General features: G+C 41.7%; 1 protein-coding gene across 3 annotated transcripts in view; it reads left to right on the top strand.

Moving 5' to 3' along the window:
• The window catches only part of LOC137629557 (uro-adherence factor A-like), a 110,928-nt gene extending 97,077 nt beyond the window's left edge, over positions 1-13,851 (top strand). For all 3 annotated transcript variants that reach the window (XM_068360982.1, XM_068360981.1, XM_068360984.1), the window contains exon 5: positions 13,081-13,851. In XM_068360982.1, the coding sequence (XP_068217083.1) occupies positions 13,081-13,233 (153 nt within the window). In that variant the 3' untranslated portion in view covers positions 13,234-13,851. The remainder of the gene's footprint in view (positions 1-13,080) is intronic.
• Positions 13,852-14,387: the final 536 nt, after the last annotated feature.

The following is a 14,387-nucleotide window of genomic DNA, read 5'->3' on the forward strand; positions in this document are numbered from 1 at the left end:
TTTTTATTTCTATTAATTCTTATGCTGTCTGGAGACATTGAGCGAAATCCGGGACCAGTACGTCCTAGATTTCGTCAATGTCGTCTTCTGTATTGCAATATTCGTGGTCTTCATGCAAATATCCAAGACCTTACAGTTGCGTCCAGACAGTATGATATTCTTTTGTGCTCAGAAACTTTGGTTTCTAATATGAGGCACTCATCTGAGCTCCTTATAACTGGTTTTAAGAAGCCAATAATGTTGAAACGTGATGCCATCCCTAGGGCCAGGGGAATGGCGGTGTATATTAGGACCGAGTACCCTGCTTCTCATAAGTCCTGCTATCAATGTGGATGTCATGAGATTCAGGTAATAAAAGTTTGTGGCAGGCATAACAACTTTTATTTATGTTCGATCTACCGGAATCCAGACATGGATGATTCTATCTTCGATTGTCTTCTTACCATTATGGCTAAGATACAAGAAGATGATAGAAAGGCTTCTTTTGTCTTTGTTGGTGATTTTAATGCTCACCATAGGGAGTGGTTAAGTTCTATCTCTCCTACCGATCGCCATGGCTTAAGAGCTTTAGACTTTGCCTCTGAATCAGGCTGTGAGCAAATCATAAATGAAGCTACTCACAGGTCTGGTAATTGCTTGGACCTTGTATACACTGACTCCCCTGGCGTTATAACTGGTAAGGTTGGTTCTCCAGTCGGGACATCTGATCATGCCTTGATTTCATTATTAGTGAAGACTGAGCAGCCTGTCCCTGATATATCATATTCTTGTAAAATTTATATGAAATCCCAAGCAGACTGGAATGGGATTTTACATGATCTTTTGTTCTTGAATTGGTCACAATTATATAATAGTGTAGATCCTGTTGTCCCTTTGAATGAGAATCTAGTCAACATAATTGATAGGCGTATCCCTTCTCGTGTGCTAAGGTACCGAGTGAAGGACAAACCGTGGTTCAATGATGATTGTAGACGTGCTTTTTTGGAGAAGCAGGAGGCCTATCAACTTTGGAAGGGTAACAGATCAGATTTGACCTGGAACAACTATACTCAGCTTCGAGCTTTTGCTCAGAGAGTTTATGCCTCAACTGAAAAGGAGTACAATTTAACCATAAAAGAAACCCTTTCTGGTACAACTCAGGAACATAAATGGTAGTCTACCCTTAAATCTGCACTCTTTGGTGTAGATGCAACAGTTCCTCCTTTACTTAAACCAGATGGCTCAGTCACTCACTGTCCAAAGGAAAAGGCAACCCTTTTGGCTGATGTTTTTGACAGTAAACAGAGTAATGAAAAACTTGAACTTCCTCATTCCTGTTTTCCTGAGGCTAAACTAACTAGTTTAGCTTTTCGATCTCGTGAGATTAAAGCTCTGTTGATGGACCTTGATGCTTATGGAGGTGTAGACCCAAATGGTATTTTTCCTTTGTTTTTTATAAAGACAGCAGATTTCTTAGCTCCAAAGTTGTCTGTTATTTTGCGCAAGTTAGCAAGAAGAGGAGCTTTTAGCACTAGTTGGAGAATTGGTAATGTTACTCCTCTATGTAAATGTGTTTGTGGTAGCTCAAGTCCCACTGATTACCACCCAATTTCCATAACTCCCATATTATCTAAAGTTTTTGAACGTCTTCTGGCAAAACGTCTTAATAGGTTTGCTGAAGGTAATCATCTCTTCCCTAGTTTGCAATTTGGTTTTCGTAAAGGCCTTGGAGCATGTGATGCCCTTCTTACAATCTCCAATGCTGTACAGAAATCCCTTGATTGTGGTCGGGAAGTTCGTATGATTGGCCTTGATTTTAGTGCTGCCTTTGACCGTGTTAATCATGAGGCCCTTTTTTTCAAACTGAAACAGTTGGGAGTGGGTGGGTTGTTTCTTTGAACAATTTATTGATTTTTTAAGTAATAGATCTCAAAGAGTTGTTGTTGATGGGCACCATAGTGATTATAGGAATGTGATATCCGGTGTTCCACAGGGTAGTGTTCTTGGCCCATTACTTTTCATACTATATGCACATGACATGTGGTTTGGCCTAGAAAACAAGCTTGTTGCATATGCAGATGATGCTACCTCTTTGCATCAATTCCATCCCCTGAATGTAGATCTAGGGTTGGTGAATCCCTTAATAGAGATTTAGCTAGAATTAGTGCATGGTGCAAATTATGGGGTATGAAGTTGAATCCTAACAAAACTCAAAGTATGATTGTAAGTAGGTCAAGGACGGTGGTTCCTCAACATCCGGATCTCAGTATTGGTAATGTTTCTTTAAATATGTATGACTCTTTCAAAATTTTAGGTGTGATTCTCGACAGTAAATTTACTTTTGAGAAACATATAAGGTCTGTGTCTTCTTCAATTTCACAAAAAATAGGCTTATTGAGAAAGTCTTTCAAGATTTTCGGTGATCAATCTATTCTGAAGAAGTGTTTTAATTCTTTCATTCTACCTTGTTTTGAGTATTGTTCTCCTGTCTGGTCTTCAGCTGCTGATTCTCATCTTAATTTGTTGGACAGAAACTTACGGTCTATTAAATTTCTTATTCCTGATCTAGATATTAATCTCGGGCACCGTCGTTCAGTTAGTTCATTATGTATGTTGCATAAGATTTTTCACAACTCTGACCATCCTTTACATTCAGATCTCCCTGGACAATTCTATCCTGTTCGTAATACTAGGCAGGCAGTTAATTCTAATAGCCAGGCCTTCTCCATCACGAGGCTCAATACTACGCAGTACTCTAGAAGTTTTATTCCAGCTGTGACCAAGTTGTGGAATGATCTTCCTAATCGGGTGGTTGAATCAGTAGAACTTCAAAAGTTCAAAGTTGGAGCAAATGCTTTTTTGTTGACCAGGCGGACATAGTCTTTTTATAGTTTATTTATGACATATTTGTTTTTGATGTTGTTGATAGTTTATTATATGACATGTCTGTTTTGACGTTGTTTCTTATTTTAGAATGATTTATTGTTAATTTGTTCTCTTCATTTATTTATTTCCTTATTTCCTTTCCTCACTGGGCTATTTTTCCCTGTTGGAGCCCCTGGGCTTATAGCATCTTGCTTTTCCAACTAGGGTTGCAGCTTGGATAGTAATAATAATAATAATAATAACTGGAGATCCCCTCAACATGACATGAAAAATCCCAAAAATATGATCATAACGGAGTAAAGCAATAAATACAATATCAATGCACAAATACATAAAATTAATTAATGAATTAAAAGCGAAATCACGTAAGTAAGGCTAGGCATGCAGAAATAAAATGGCGAGAGAGGGACTCGGGCGAGTGGTAAGGGAGGGAGCATGACGCCATCCGCAGATGGAAAGCAGGGGTACCAACCTTGTTACTGAAGCGGTAGATCGAACAGTAAAAACAAAGATACGCGAGAGTCCCACTCGAACCAAAAGTAAAACTAGGTGGAGCGTAATAAAACTAAAAGGTTTAATAACAACAAGTGAGACGGTCGTCTTTAATTGCTCCTAGAACTAGCGAAACAATCTCAATGGTGATGCAATCCACCAACATGCACGAATGCAGGCATACCAACATAACCTACGCCTTGATGAAATGCTAACACTGATATCGTAGGATAGCATTAAAATAACGCTAGATGAAAGCATATAATCGGTGTACTATCTGAATGTAAGGAAATAACTCCTAAAATTTTGAACGAATATTAATGACGGACGAACTAGCGAGAAAGGGCAGAGCCGAACCATGAACGGTAAGAACGGGGACGCCGTTCATATAAAACGCTTCTCAATTAATAAAAACAAAGGCTACACTGCCCAATCACGCTTAAACTCATGGATAAAGTACTTAACTTCGATGGGGTATCTTGGGAATCGGCCATCGATGTGAAAATAAGGATAAATCCAAGGGTAAACACGAGAAAAAACACGTTGGACTTAATAACAACAGGTGCTAGAAAGGAGTGATGGGCAAGCGTGGGTAGAGTTAGTAGTACTGATCTGCGCGGCAGGGGAGGTTGAACCGCACCTCACTATTGAGGGATTTCGAAGAGGAGAAGTCTAAATGGTACGAGACCTCTGGTATTTCGCTCCAGTTTATACCGACACTATTAGGTGAGCGAGCTAGTTCAACCTAGCATTCCTATACATTTTTTCTCTGCTAATATTAGCAGTTATATTCCTTTGAAATGGTGCATTAGGAGCATTTCACTGGCCGGCACAGGATTGAGCCCAGAAATAAATTTTTCTCTGCATATCCGATAGCCTCCCTTCCTGGAGTAAGAGGCTTTGTGCATGGTAATTTTGTGCCAAAAATTATAATGATGCACCTTGTTAGGATGACATGTAATTTTAGAGGTGGGTTGCAGGTACATGCTATTTGTTGGCAGATTCTGGTCCCTGTGATTCATGAACTCTCCCCACCTAATGGTTTTCACAATATCTCAGTTGACAGGAAGGGTAAAAGTGAGATGTTAATGGTACCTTTACTTGTCTAGTCAGAATTTTAAAAAAATCCTTGTGCAGCATGCAGGAATAAGTTATTTTTCAGACTGCAAGCTTATGTGTAACAAATTAAGATGCGAGTAAAAAAGTGAGGCAAAAAGAGCCAAGTTGGAAGAAGAAAAGTAAAAAAATGAAAGTGAAAACAAAATTAAAATTAAGTTTAGTGTAACGTAAGATTAACATATTTTTTTTAAGTGTGTACTGTAAGCTAATTTCATTTAAGGTAAATTTAAAGTTTAAGTTATGTTACGTAGCGTTACAAAAGTAGCGTACCGAACGTGTTGCCGTTAAGTCTCTCTCCTCTCCTTACTCTCTTCCTCCTCCTCCGCACACACCGCCGTTAGCCGCTACCATCTGTCTTGAAGGCAAGAACTCCATAATTATGTCACATTTTATTGCAGATCATAACCAGTACAGTACATAGGTATTTGTTATTTTGTGAGCGTAGGTTGTGAATTAGAACAATTAAACACATGTTTTTATGAATAGAACTTACCTGTCAGTTATATATATAAAGTATAGCTATAGTCTCTGACGTCCGGCAGAATTTTTCAAAACTCGCGGCAACCGCTGTGTGGTGGTTAGGTGGTTAATAACCCGTACAGAGTGGTACCTGGAATCATTCCCATTTTCTGTTCCTCAGATCATCTCTGCCGGTTGGACTGACAACATCGTTGGTCCGCCATTGGAGTTTTTCGTTTGCTTTTCCCTGTGTCGCTGTACTGGACTTCTTTTTTGGTGACGTACACTGATTTGGGGTTTTGGCAATCGCATTTGTTATTATTCTTTAACTTTTTGTTTGTTTACAATGACTGATAAACTTCATTTTCGTGTTTGTGTAAATTAGTTATGCAAGGTGAGGTTACCGAAAGTTTCGGTAGACCCTCACACTGTTTGTTTGAAGTGCAGGGGTTTTGATTGTGCGCTTGATAATAGGTGCAAGGAATGTGAGGTTTTGAGCGAGAAGGAATGGTTAAGTATGAAACGCTCTGTGCGTAAGTTAAAGTTAGATAAAGCCAGGAGGGCTTCGAGATCTAAATCTAAATCTGTTAGTGAGCTTAGTTTAGATATTTCATTTGATCCATTAATTATTTCTTCTAGAAGTTGAACCTTCTCCTGAGGTAGTAACTCCTGCCCCTTCTATAGGAACTGTATCTACGGATGACCCTCGGTACGCCAGGATGGCGGCTGAGTTGAAGGCTATTAAAGACCAACTTTCAGCCTTTAAAGGTTAGAGTGAGGGTGTAATTAGTGCTTGTGAAAGTGCAGTGGAGGTGGCGACTGATCAAACCTGTCACTTCCCTAGGTCTAGACCTCTACCAAGCTCCCAGGACCAAGGGAGAAGGTACGTCGACGGCCGAAAGGGAGTGAGAGGTACGCATCCTTGGTCAGGCGTCGCCTCAGGCAATCCTGTTGCGTTTTCCCAGGCTGCTCATGACCGCCACGGAAAAGGCATGTTGGAAGTGATGGTGTCTTCCCCGAGCCCCTCGCCTAGACGCAAATGGCAGTATGAAGCTTCGAGACCGACCAAGAGGAGGTGGAAACAAGCTCGCCAGACCCGTTCTCGCTCTCCCTTATTGAGTAGCCCGAGACCTTTTCCTTCCGAGGATGACTGGAACGCCGTTTCAACGAAGACGTCAAAGCCTAGAGATGGAAGGAAGGAAGATTCTCCTCCTCTTTTAAGTGACGAGAGACCGTCGAGAGACCCTTCTCCTACGACCAGCGCTAATCGGCAGCCATCGCCTTCGAAAACGCAGAATCCAGCAGCAGTCGCGAAGTCTTTCATGAAAGTTATGCAGAAGCAGCTGTCTTCTCTGGTGCAAGCTTTAAGCCGCCCTTCCTCCCAGTCGAGCAGGCGTAAGGACGACACTTTACCGATTAAGAAATCGGCTTCCCCCAGGGAACCGCGGCGTGATTCGTCAAGTCCGTGGTACCGCGCTTCTTCTTCCTTGACACGCGGTCAGGACGCTTACGATTCGTGTCGTCAGGATGCTTCCGTCTCTCGCTCGCGATGCCAGGACGCTTCCAGCCTGCCTCTCCACGATGCTTCCGCTTCACAACGCCAGGACACATGCAGCTTTCGTCGCAAAGACGCTTCCAGCGCTCGGCGTCAGGACACATCCTCTTTTCGCCTTAAGGACGCTTCTATCGTGCAACAGGACGCCTCCAGCGAGCTGCGCCAGGACACATGCATTCCTCGGTGTCAGGATGCATTCAGCCCTCTCCAACAGGACGCATCCGACGATTTGCTTTTCTCGGACGTATATGAGCAATTGGAAACAGTTCGGCTTGTTAAAGCAACTTCAGACTTAGTTCCTGCAGCCCAAAGAGAGACTGAGTTGGAAGTAGGGAAAGATCTAGAGGATATCTCAGAGGATGAGGATAAGCCTGCTAACGCGGCTGCATATTATAAGGTTCTCTCTTGCTCCCCCCTTGAGCTTTATGGGGAGAAGTTTCAATCTGCTGCTCCTCGTTCTCCTCAGTCGCAGTTTAGCAGGAAGAAGGCCAAAAAGCAGTCTGCTTTCATCAAAATGAAGCTGTCCATCTCAGCTAGGAAAGTTCTCGCTAGAGTAGATGACTGGCTGAAGGAGCGTAGGCTAGCGGTCAAGACCACCTTCTCGTTTCCACCAGATAGACTTGCGTCTAAGACGGGCATGTGGTACGAGACTGGAGAAGCTCTGGGCCTGGGAGTGCCTGCCTCCTCCTAGGGGAACTTCTCTGGCATTGTTGACTCTTCCAGAAGACATGCCCTTAACTCGGCGAAGGTAATGTGGTCTAAGTCTGAGCTTGACCACCTCGTCAAGGAAATTTTCCAAGCCTTCGAAGTCTTCAGATTTTTGGACTGGTCTCTGGGTACGCTGGCCAGGAAAACAGAACGGTTGGAAGATACAGAAGTCCTTACTAGTATTATGGCCTGCATGGACAAGGCTCTTAGGGATGGGTCAGATGAGTTGACTTCCCTATTTTCTGCTGGAGTTTTAAAGAAGAGGGCCCTTTTATGTTCCTTCACTTCTAGATCAGTTACAGTCGGGCAGAAGGCCGAGCTCCTTTACACCCCTCTCTCGGAGCACCTTTTTCCTGAATCCCTTGTCAGGGACATTACCCTTTCGCCAGCGCAAAAGGCCACACAAGACCACCTGTCACGCTCTGCTAGGAAACCTTTACAAGCAGTTCCTTCGTCATTGAAAAGAGAGGAGAGGAAGCTTCAGCAGCCCTTTCGAGGTAGAGCTCTGACGAGAACAGACTTCAGGGGAAGAAGGCAGGAGACGGGCGGTAGAACGAATAGGGGTTCGTTCAGATCCTGCTCCAGGAGGTGAAGCTCAAGTCCTCCAGACAGCGGTAGGAGCAAAACTGTTACTTTTTTGGCAGGCTTGGAAGAAAAGAGGGGCAGACGCCTGGTCCCTCTCGGTCATCAAGGAGGGATACAAGATCCCCCTCTTGAAGAAGCCTCCGCTTTCAAATACACCTCTAGCCTTGGTGACGCAGTATCGGACGTCGGGAAAGAAGAGGCTCTACTGGATCTGGTGAACCAGATGCTGGAGAAAGGAGCGATAGAGCCAGTTCTGGAACTATCTGCCCCAGGTTTCTACAATCGCCTGTTTCTGGTACCCAAGAGCTTGGGTGGATGGAGACCAGTTCTAGATGTTAGCGCTCTGAACGTCTTTGTGGAAAAGTCAAAATTTACCATGGAGACGACTCATTCGGTGCTGGCAGTGGTACGTCCAGGGGACTGGATGGTGTCTCTGGATTTATAGGACGCTTACTTTCACATCTCCATCCATCCGACTTCGAGGAAGTTCCTAAGATTTATGATCCAGGCCAAGAGTTTCCAGTTCAAGGCTCTTTGCTTCGGCGTCAGCACTGCTCCTCAAGTCTTCACCAGGGTAATGGTGAACGTGACAGGATGGCTTCACTAAGAGGGGATAAGAGTATCTCTGTATCTGGACGACTGGTTGATAAGATCCTGATCAAAGGAGAAATGTCTGTAGGACCTACACAAGACTTTTATGATGGCTCAGGAACTGGGTCTTGTCATCAACAAGGAGAAGTCCCAGACCGAACTGAGTCAGGCAATTCTTTATTTGGGGATAGTTCTGGATTCGGTTCGTTTTCTGGCTTGTCCCTCCCAAGAAAGGCAGACCAGGTGCCTCGGGAAGGTTCAGGAATTCCTGGAAAGACAGAAGTGCTCAGCGAGGGATTGGATGAGTTTGCTGGGAACCCTCTCCTCACTCGAACAGTTTGTCTCTCTGGGAAGACTGCACCTCAGACCTCTTCAACGCTTCCTATCAAGGGTGTGGGACAGGAAGATTCAGGAGGACTCCTTTTCCTTCCTCATTCCAGCATAAATCAAGAGTCTTCTGATTTGGTGGCTGGATCCAGCTATTTTAGGGGAAGGAATCCCCCTGTTCAGGAAGAACCCAGACCTAGTGTTGTTTTCAGTCGCTTCGGAGTCAGGATGGGGAGCAACACTGGGAAGCAAGGAGGTCTCAGGCTCTTTGGGAAAGGAGCAAGCCGGGTGGCACATCAACAGGAAGGAGTTGATGGCCATTCTGTTAGGACTGAAGGCCTTCAAAGACTCTGTGTCGGGAAGGATAGTGGAGGTCAATTCGGACAGCACCACGGCTTTGGCTTACATCAGAAAGCAAGGGGGAACTCACTCTCTGTCTCTTTTCGAAACAGCAAAAGAGCTCCTTCTGTGGTCGAAGGAGAACAACGTAGAACGTCTAACAAGATTTGTGCAGGGACAGAAGAATGTAAGAGCAGACATGCTCAGCAGGAAAGGGCAAGTTCTTCCCACAGAGTGGACCCTCAACCATCAGATCTGTCAAAGTCTGTGGAAGTTATGGGGGAGGCCTTTAATAGACCTCTTCGCCTCCAACCAAAACAAAAGGATCCCCAACTACTGCTCCTTAGTCCCGGACGAGGAATAACGTTACTAAAGTAAACTGAAACAAGTTAAGTTAACGTAACCCGAGTCGGGATCTCGGCTACGCTATTACCACCGAGAGGCCCTATCGTCAACGATAGAAATGTTATCAGGAAAAGGAAATATGGGAAGGAAGGGTTTATCCTCATTTTTCTAAAAGAGAAGCGTATCGAATTATACTAATGATTCTAGGAGATATTTATCTCCGACTGAATTAATAAAAACGATACAAGAGGTTAAACAGGGGGTAATGTTACTAAAGTTTACTAAAACGAGTTAGGCTAACCTAACCCAAGTCGGGATCTCGGCTACGCTAATACCACCGAGGCCCTATGTTTAATAAGAAGAGGAAATATTACGTGTGTACAGCTTATCTTCACTAGTATAATTTTGCCTAAATACCTAGAACTTCTTTATAGCTAATTACCGGGAACGTCGTACTACTAACTAAATAAAGCATTTATGCGTACGATAGCGGTCGAAAATGGCCGCCTCCAGGGATGTCAGTGCTCCACTTAACACACCTAAATTATGTTAATTTAAATGTGAGAAGGGAGCCAAAAACTATACACAAGAAAGCTTAAATACTCAACTTTCCAGAGGATGAAGATGCTGGAGATTGTATAGTGATATTCCTTAAAAACAGTAACAACACCGAGAGCAAGTGGGAGAAACACCGTGCTTAAATGGCTACTATTAAAGGAATAGTTACGCCATAGTAGTACGGGGAGGGGATCCACCGGGTAACCTTGATGACTGCTCCCTTCAAACTCGCCACTCTTCCCCCTCAAGGCGATAACTATTTGGGGTGAAGATTGCTGTGTTGTATCAAGAAATATGTCCCCTGATATTATGCAATATCCTTAAGTTATGTTAGGATACTCGCGCCAGGAGTTAGAATTCTAGAGACCTGTGGTCAATTCTCTAGGAGTATCACTGTAGCCAAATATCCCTTAGAAAGCTACCTAAAGGAACCTTCCATCACGACAACATGGCGATATCACCCAAAAATAGATTTTTCGCTTTGCTCAAAATCCGTTTAGGGATCATAGTTCCTAAATATTTAAAATGATTCCACCTCAATAATTCTTTCTCCTTCAAGTGATATTTCATCTTCCATTGCATATTCCGTTCTCATCATCGCCGTATTTCTTCTATTTATCTGGAGGCCAACCGCCTGAGATATTTCATGCATTCTGGTAAGCAAGCTTTGCAAGTCCTGTGGTGTTCTGCCAATAAGAACAGGGTCATCAACATACTCTAGGTCTAGTAATATCCTGTTACCAATCCATTCCAATCCTTCTCTACCATTCTCAACTGTTCTGTGCATTACAAAATCCATGAGGAGTATAAACAACATAGGTGACAACACATTCCATTGGAGTACTCTACTGGCCACTGGGAATTCATTTGATAGGACTCTCCTAACATTAGCTTTGTATTTGCTATGCTTATGAACTTACTTAATCAAATTTACATATTTAAGAGGAACTTAAATGCAGGACTCTCCCCAAGATTTGCCAGTGCATTCTATCAAAGGCTTTATCATAGTCTACAAATGCCATCAAAAGGGGACTTCTATATTCTTCACATTGCTGTACCACGTCCTAAAATAAAAATTTGGTCGGTACAACTTCTACATTTTCTAGATCCTGCTTGTTCATCTCAGCTTTTCATCAATATTTTTCTCTAGTCTCTTTAGAATGAGTATACTATATATTTTCATGACAACTGACGTAAGTGTGATGCCGTTGTAATTATTGCAATCAGTGAAATCTCCTTGTTTTGCCATTTTCACCAACACTTTTAGCTCCCATTCATCAGGTTTTGCCTCTTCACTCCACATTCTACAATATAATCTTATAAGTTTTCTGGGAGTCACTTCATTTTCGTCCAATATCATCTCGGCAGTTATTCCATTGTATCTGGAGGCTTTCCATCTCTTTTTAGTTTTTTAATGATGGCTTCGACTTCAAACACACAATTCATTCTTGGGCACATTAAGGTCTTCTTCAGCTTTAGGTATATCAATCAAATTATTCCCTTCATATCTTCTATTCATGACCTCGCTAAAGTAATCTATCCAACATTGCCTTTCTTCACCGTCAGTTGTTATAACAGATCCATCTCTCTTTTTAATGGGTGTATGCTTCTTTTTCTTTACCCCCATAGAGATTTCAATGATAATTCTATGAGCAATTCTAACACTAGCCACTACCTGAATTCATAGCTTTGTCAGCCTCATCTGCTTTCCTGTGTAAATAATCTCTCCAGTCATTCCTGGCTTTTCTTTTGACTTCACTATCACTACTGGAATACTTAGCATGCTCTACCTTGTAATTTTCATTACTTTCTAGAAAACTTTCAACAATAAATATCTGTCATGATAATATTTTTAATAAATCTAATAATAAAAATAATTTTGACATTTTTAATAATAATTTTAACAATTTTGATAATGATAATTTTGATGATAATTTTTTACTGTCCCAAGTATCATTTAATATCAACGGTTTTCTTTTTGTAACTACATGTCCCAAAACTTCACTACCAACTGACTGATATATGTTTTTAATATCATACCATTCTTCATTAATTGTCTGCTCTTTGTCTCTTGTCTCTAAGACTGCAAATTGATTCTTACATTTGACTGCAAAGGTTTTTCTGTGCTCATCTTCTACAAACTTAGTAGTATGAAGCCTAGGTATTGTATCTACAATTTTGTTGGGTGCTTTCAGTTTTAATTTCAGTGTGGCAATGAGGAGCTGGCAATCTCTACCAATATCTACACCTCTATAGCTTCTTACATTTCTCAGAGTCTTCCTTCTCTCTTTAATAATGGCTATGTGATCCATTTTGTAATTGCCACATGGTGAAGTTCATGTATATTTGTTGATGTCCTTGTGCTTGAAAAGATTGTTTGCTGAACAAAAACTGATAAAATGGGCCCCATTTTCATAATATTACCCTTAATATCATTAATAATTACCTAATATATGTAGGTTTGGTGTATGGTCCATCATTGTCTCTCAGAGTTAGATTATGCTTCTTCTTGATGGGTCAAGACTTATCAAACTTGTGTAACAAAACAGAGAAAGAGAAGGCAGGAACAAAATATAGTATCCTTAAGTATAAAATATACCACATCTTGTACTGTACAATATAATAGCAGTTTTCATTTACATGTAAATGGAATCTAAATATCTGTGTATAGGAATTAATTTTGTTTATAGAGGTAAATGCCACTGATTGCAATATAAATACTGATACCAGCCCATGATTTGAAGCTTCCTTTATGTTTACTTTTCATCAGGTAAATGTAAAGTAATGTTATGTACTTGGAAATTTGCAGTCAGAAGGAAATCACCCTTTATGCTCATCAGCAATGTAGACAAAATAATGTTGGCCATGATTTGGTGAATTCAGTTTTATAGCTTTATTTACTATTTAAAATGTTATAGATCATGATGTACCCCTAATTGAAGTTGAAAGAGTATAGGACAAGATAAAATTAGGAGAATACATATTCCCTCTTAATCCCATAATAGGAAGAGCTGTTATAAAAAAGTATTGATGATATTCATTTTGTACTATTTAGGAAAGATTAGTCTGCAATAGTATTACAATCACTAGATACCAAATGTGGAAGTTTTTGATGGATGGGTGAATTTACTTTGCAGGTAAGAGTAATCAACCGCTTTTATATGGGGCTACCAGACCAAGATCTTTCAGTATCGCAGGATATTTTGGACCAAGAGCAGGTTGACAGCAATGAGCTATTCAAGAAGTTTAAAAGCATATATAGATGGAATGGTCGTTTGTTTGTTCCTTGAGCGGTTGGTAAATTCTACTTGAGAAATCATACAAGGGTAGGTTTGCCTGATTCATTATTTTTGTGCTAACTAACTACATGGCAAGCTGGGTACAGAAGACTCTTCCATATATTGATGAAAATCAGTAAACATATTTATGGAAGAGTTATTTTCATTTGGTATAAAAGTCTTGTATATTTGAAGCCCTTAATTTGAGGTTATGTCCTTTAGTATAGACCAAGTACCAGCTTTGGTTTGCTCCAAGCTATAAAAAATCACTGAAAGATCAACTTGAACCTGCATTATTGTAGACTATCTATATACCAAGGCACTTCCCCCAATTTTGGGGGGTAGCCGACACCAACAATGAAACAAAACAAAAAGGGGACCTCTACTCTCTATGTTCCTTCAGCCTAATCAGGGACTCAACCGAGTTCAGCTGGTACTGCTAGGGTGCCACAGCCCAACCTATCACATTTCCACCACAGATGAAGCTTCATAATGCTGACTCCCCTACTGCTGCTACCTCCGCGGTCATCTAAGGCCCCAGAGGAAGCAGCAGGGCCTACTGGAACTGCGTCACAATCGCTCGCCATTCATTCCTATTTCTAGCACGCTCTCTTGCCTCTCTCACATCTATCCTCCTATCACCCAGAGCTTTCTTCACACCATCCATCCACCCAAACCTTGGCCTTCCTCTTGTACTTCTCCCATCAACTCTTGCATTCATCACCTTCTTTAGCAGACAACCATTTTCCATTCTCTCAACATGGCCAAACCACCTCAACACATTCATATCCACTCTAGCCGCTAACTCATTTCTTACACCCGTTCTCTCCCTCACCACTTCGTTCCTAACCCTATCTACTCGAGATACACCAGCCATACTCCTTAGACACTTCATCTCAAACACATTCAATTTCTGTCTCTCCATCACTTTCATTCCCCACGACTCCGATCCATACATCACAGTTGGTACAATCACTTTCTCATATAGAACTCTCTTTACATTCATGCCCAACCCTCTATTTTTTACTACTCCCTTAACTGCCCCCAACACTTTGCAACCTTCATTCACTCTCTGACGTACATCTGCTTCCACTCCACCATTTGCTGCAACAATAGACCCCAAGTACTTAAACTGATCCACCTCCTCAAGTAACTCTCCATTCAAC

This window comes from Palaemon carinicauda, chromosome 37, assembly GCF_036898095.1.
Source record: "Palaemon carinicauda isolate YSFRI2023 chromosome 37, ASM3689809v2, whole genome shotgun sequence".
NCBI lineage: Eukaryota > Metazoa > Arthropoda > Malacostraca > Decapoda > Palaemonidae > Palaemon > Palaemon carinicauda.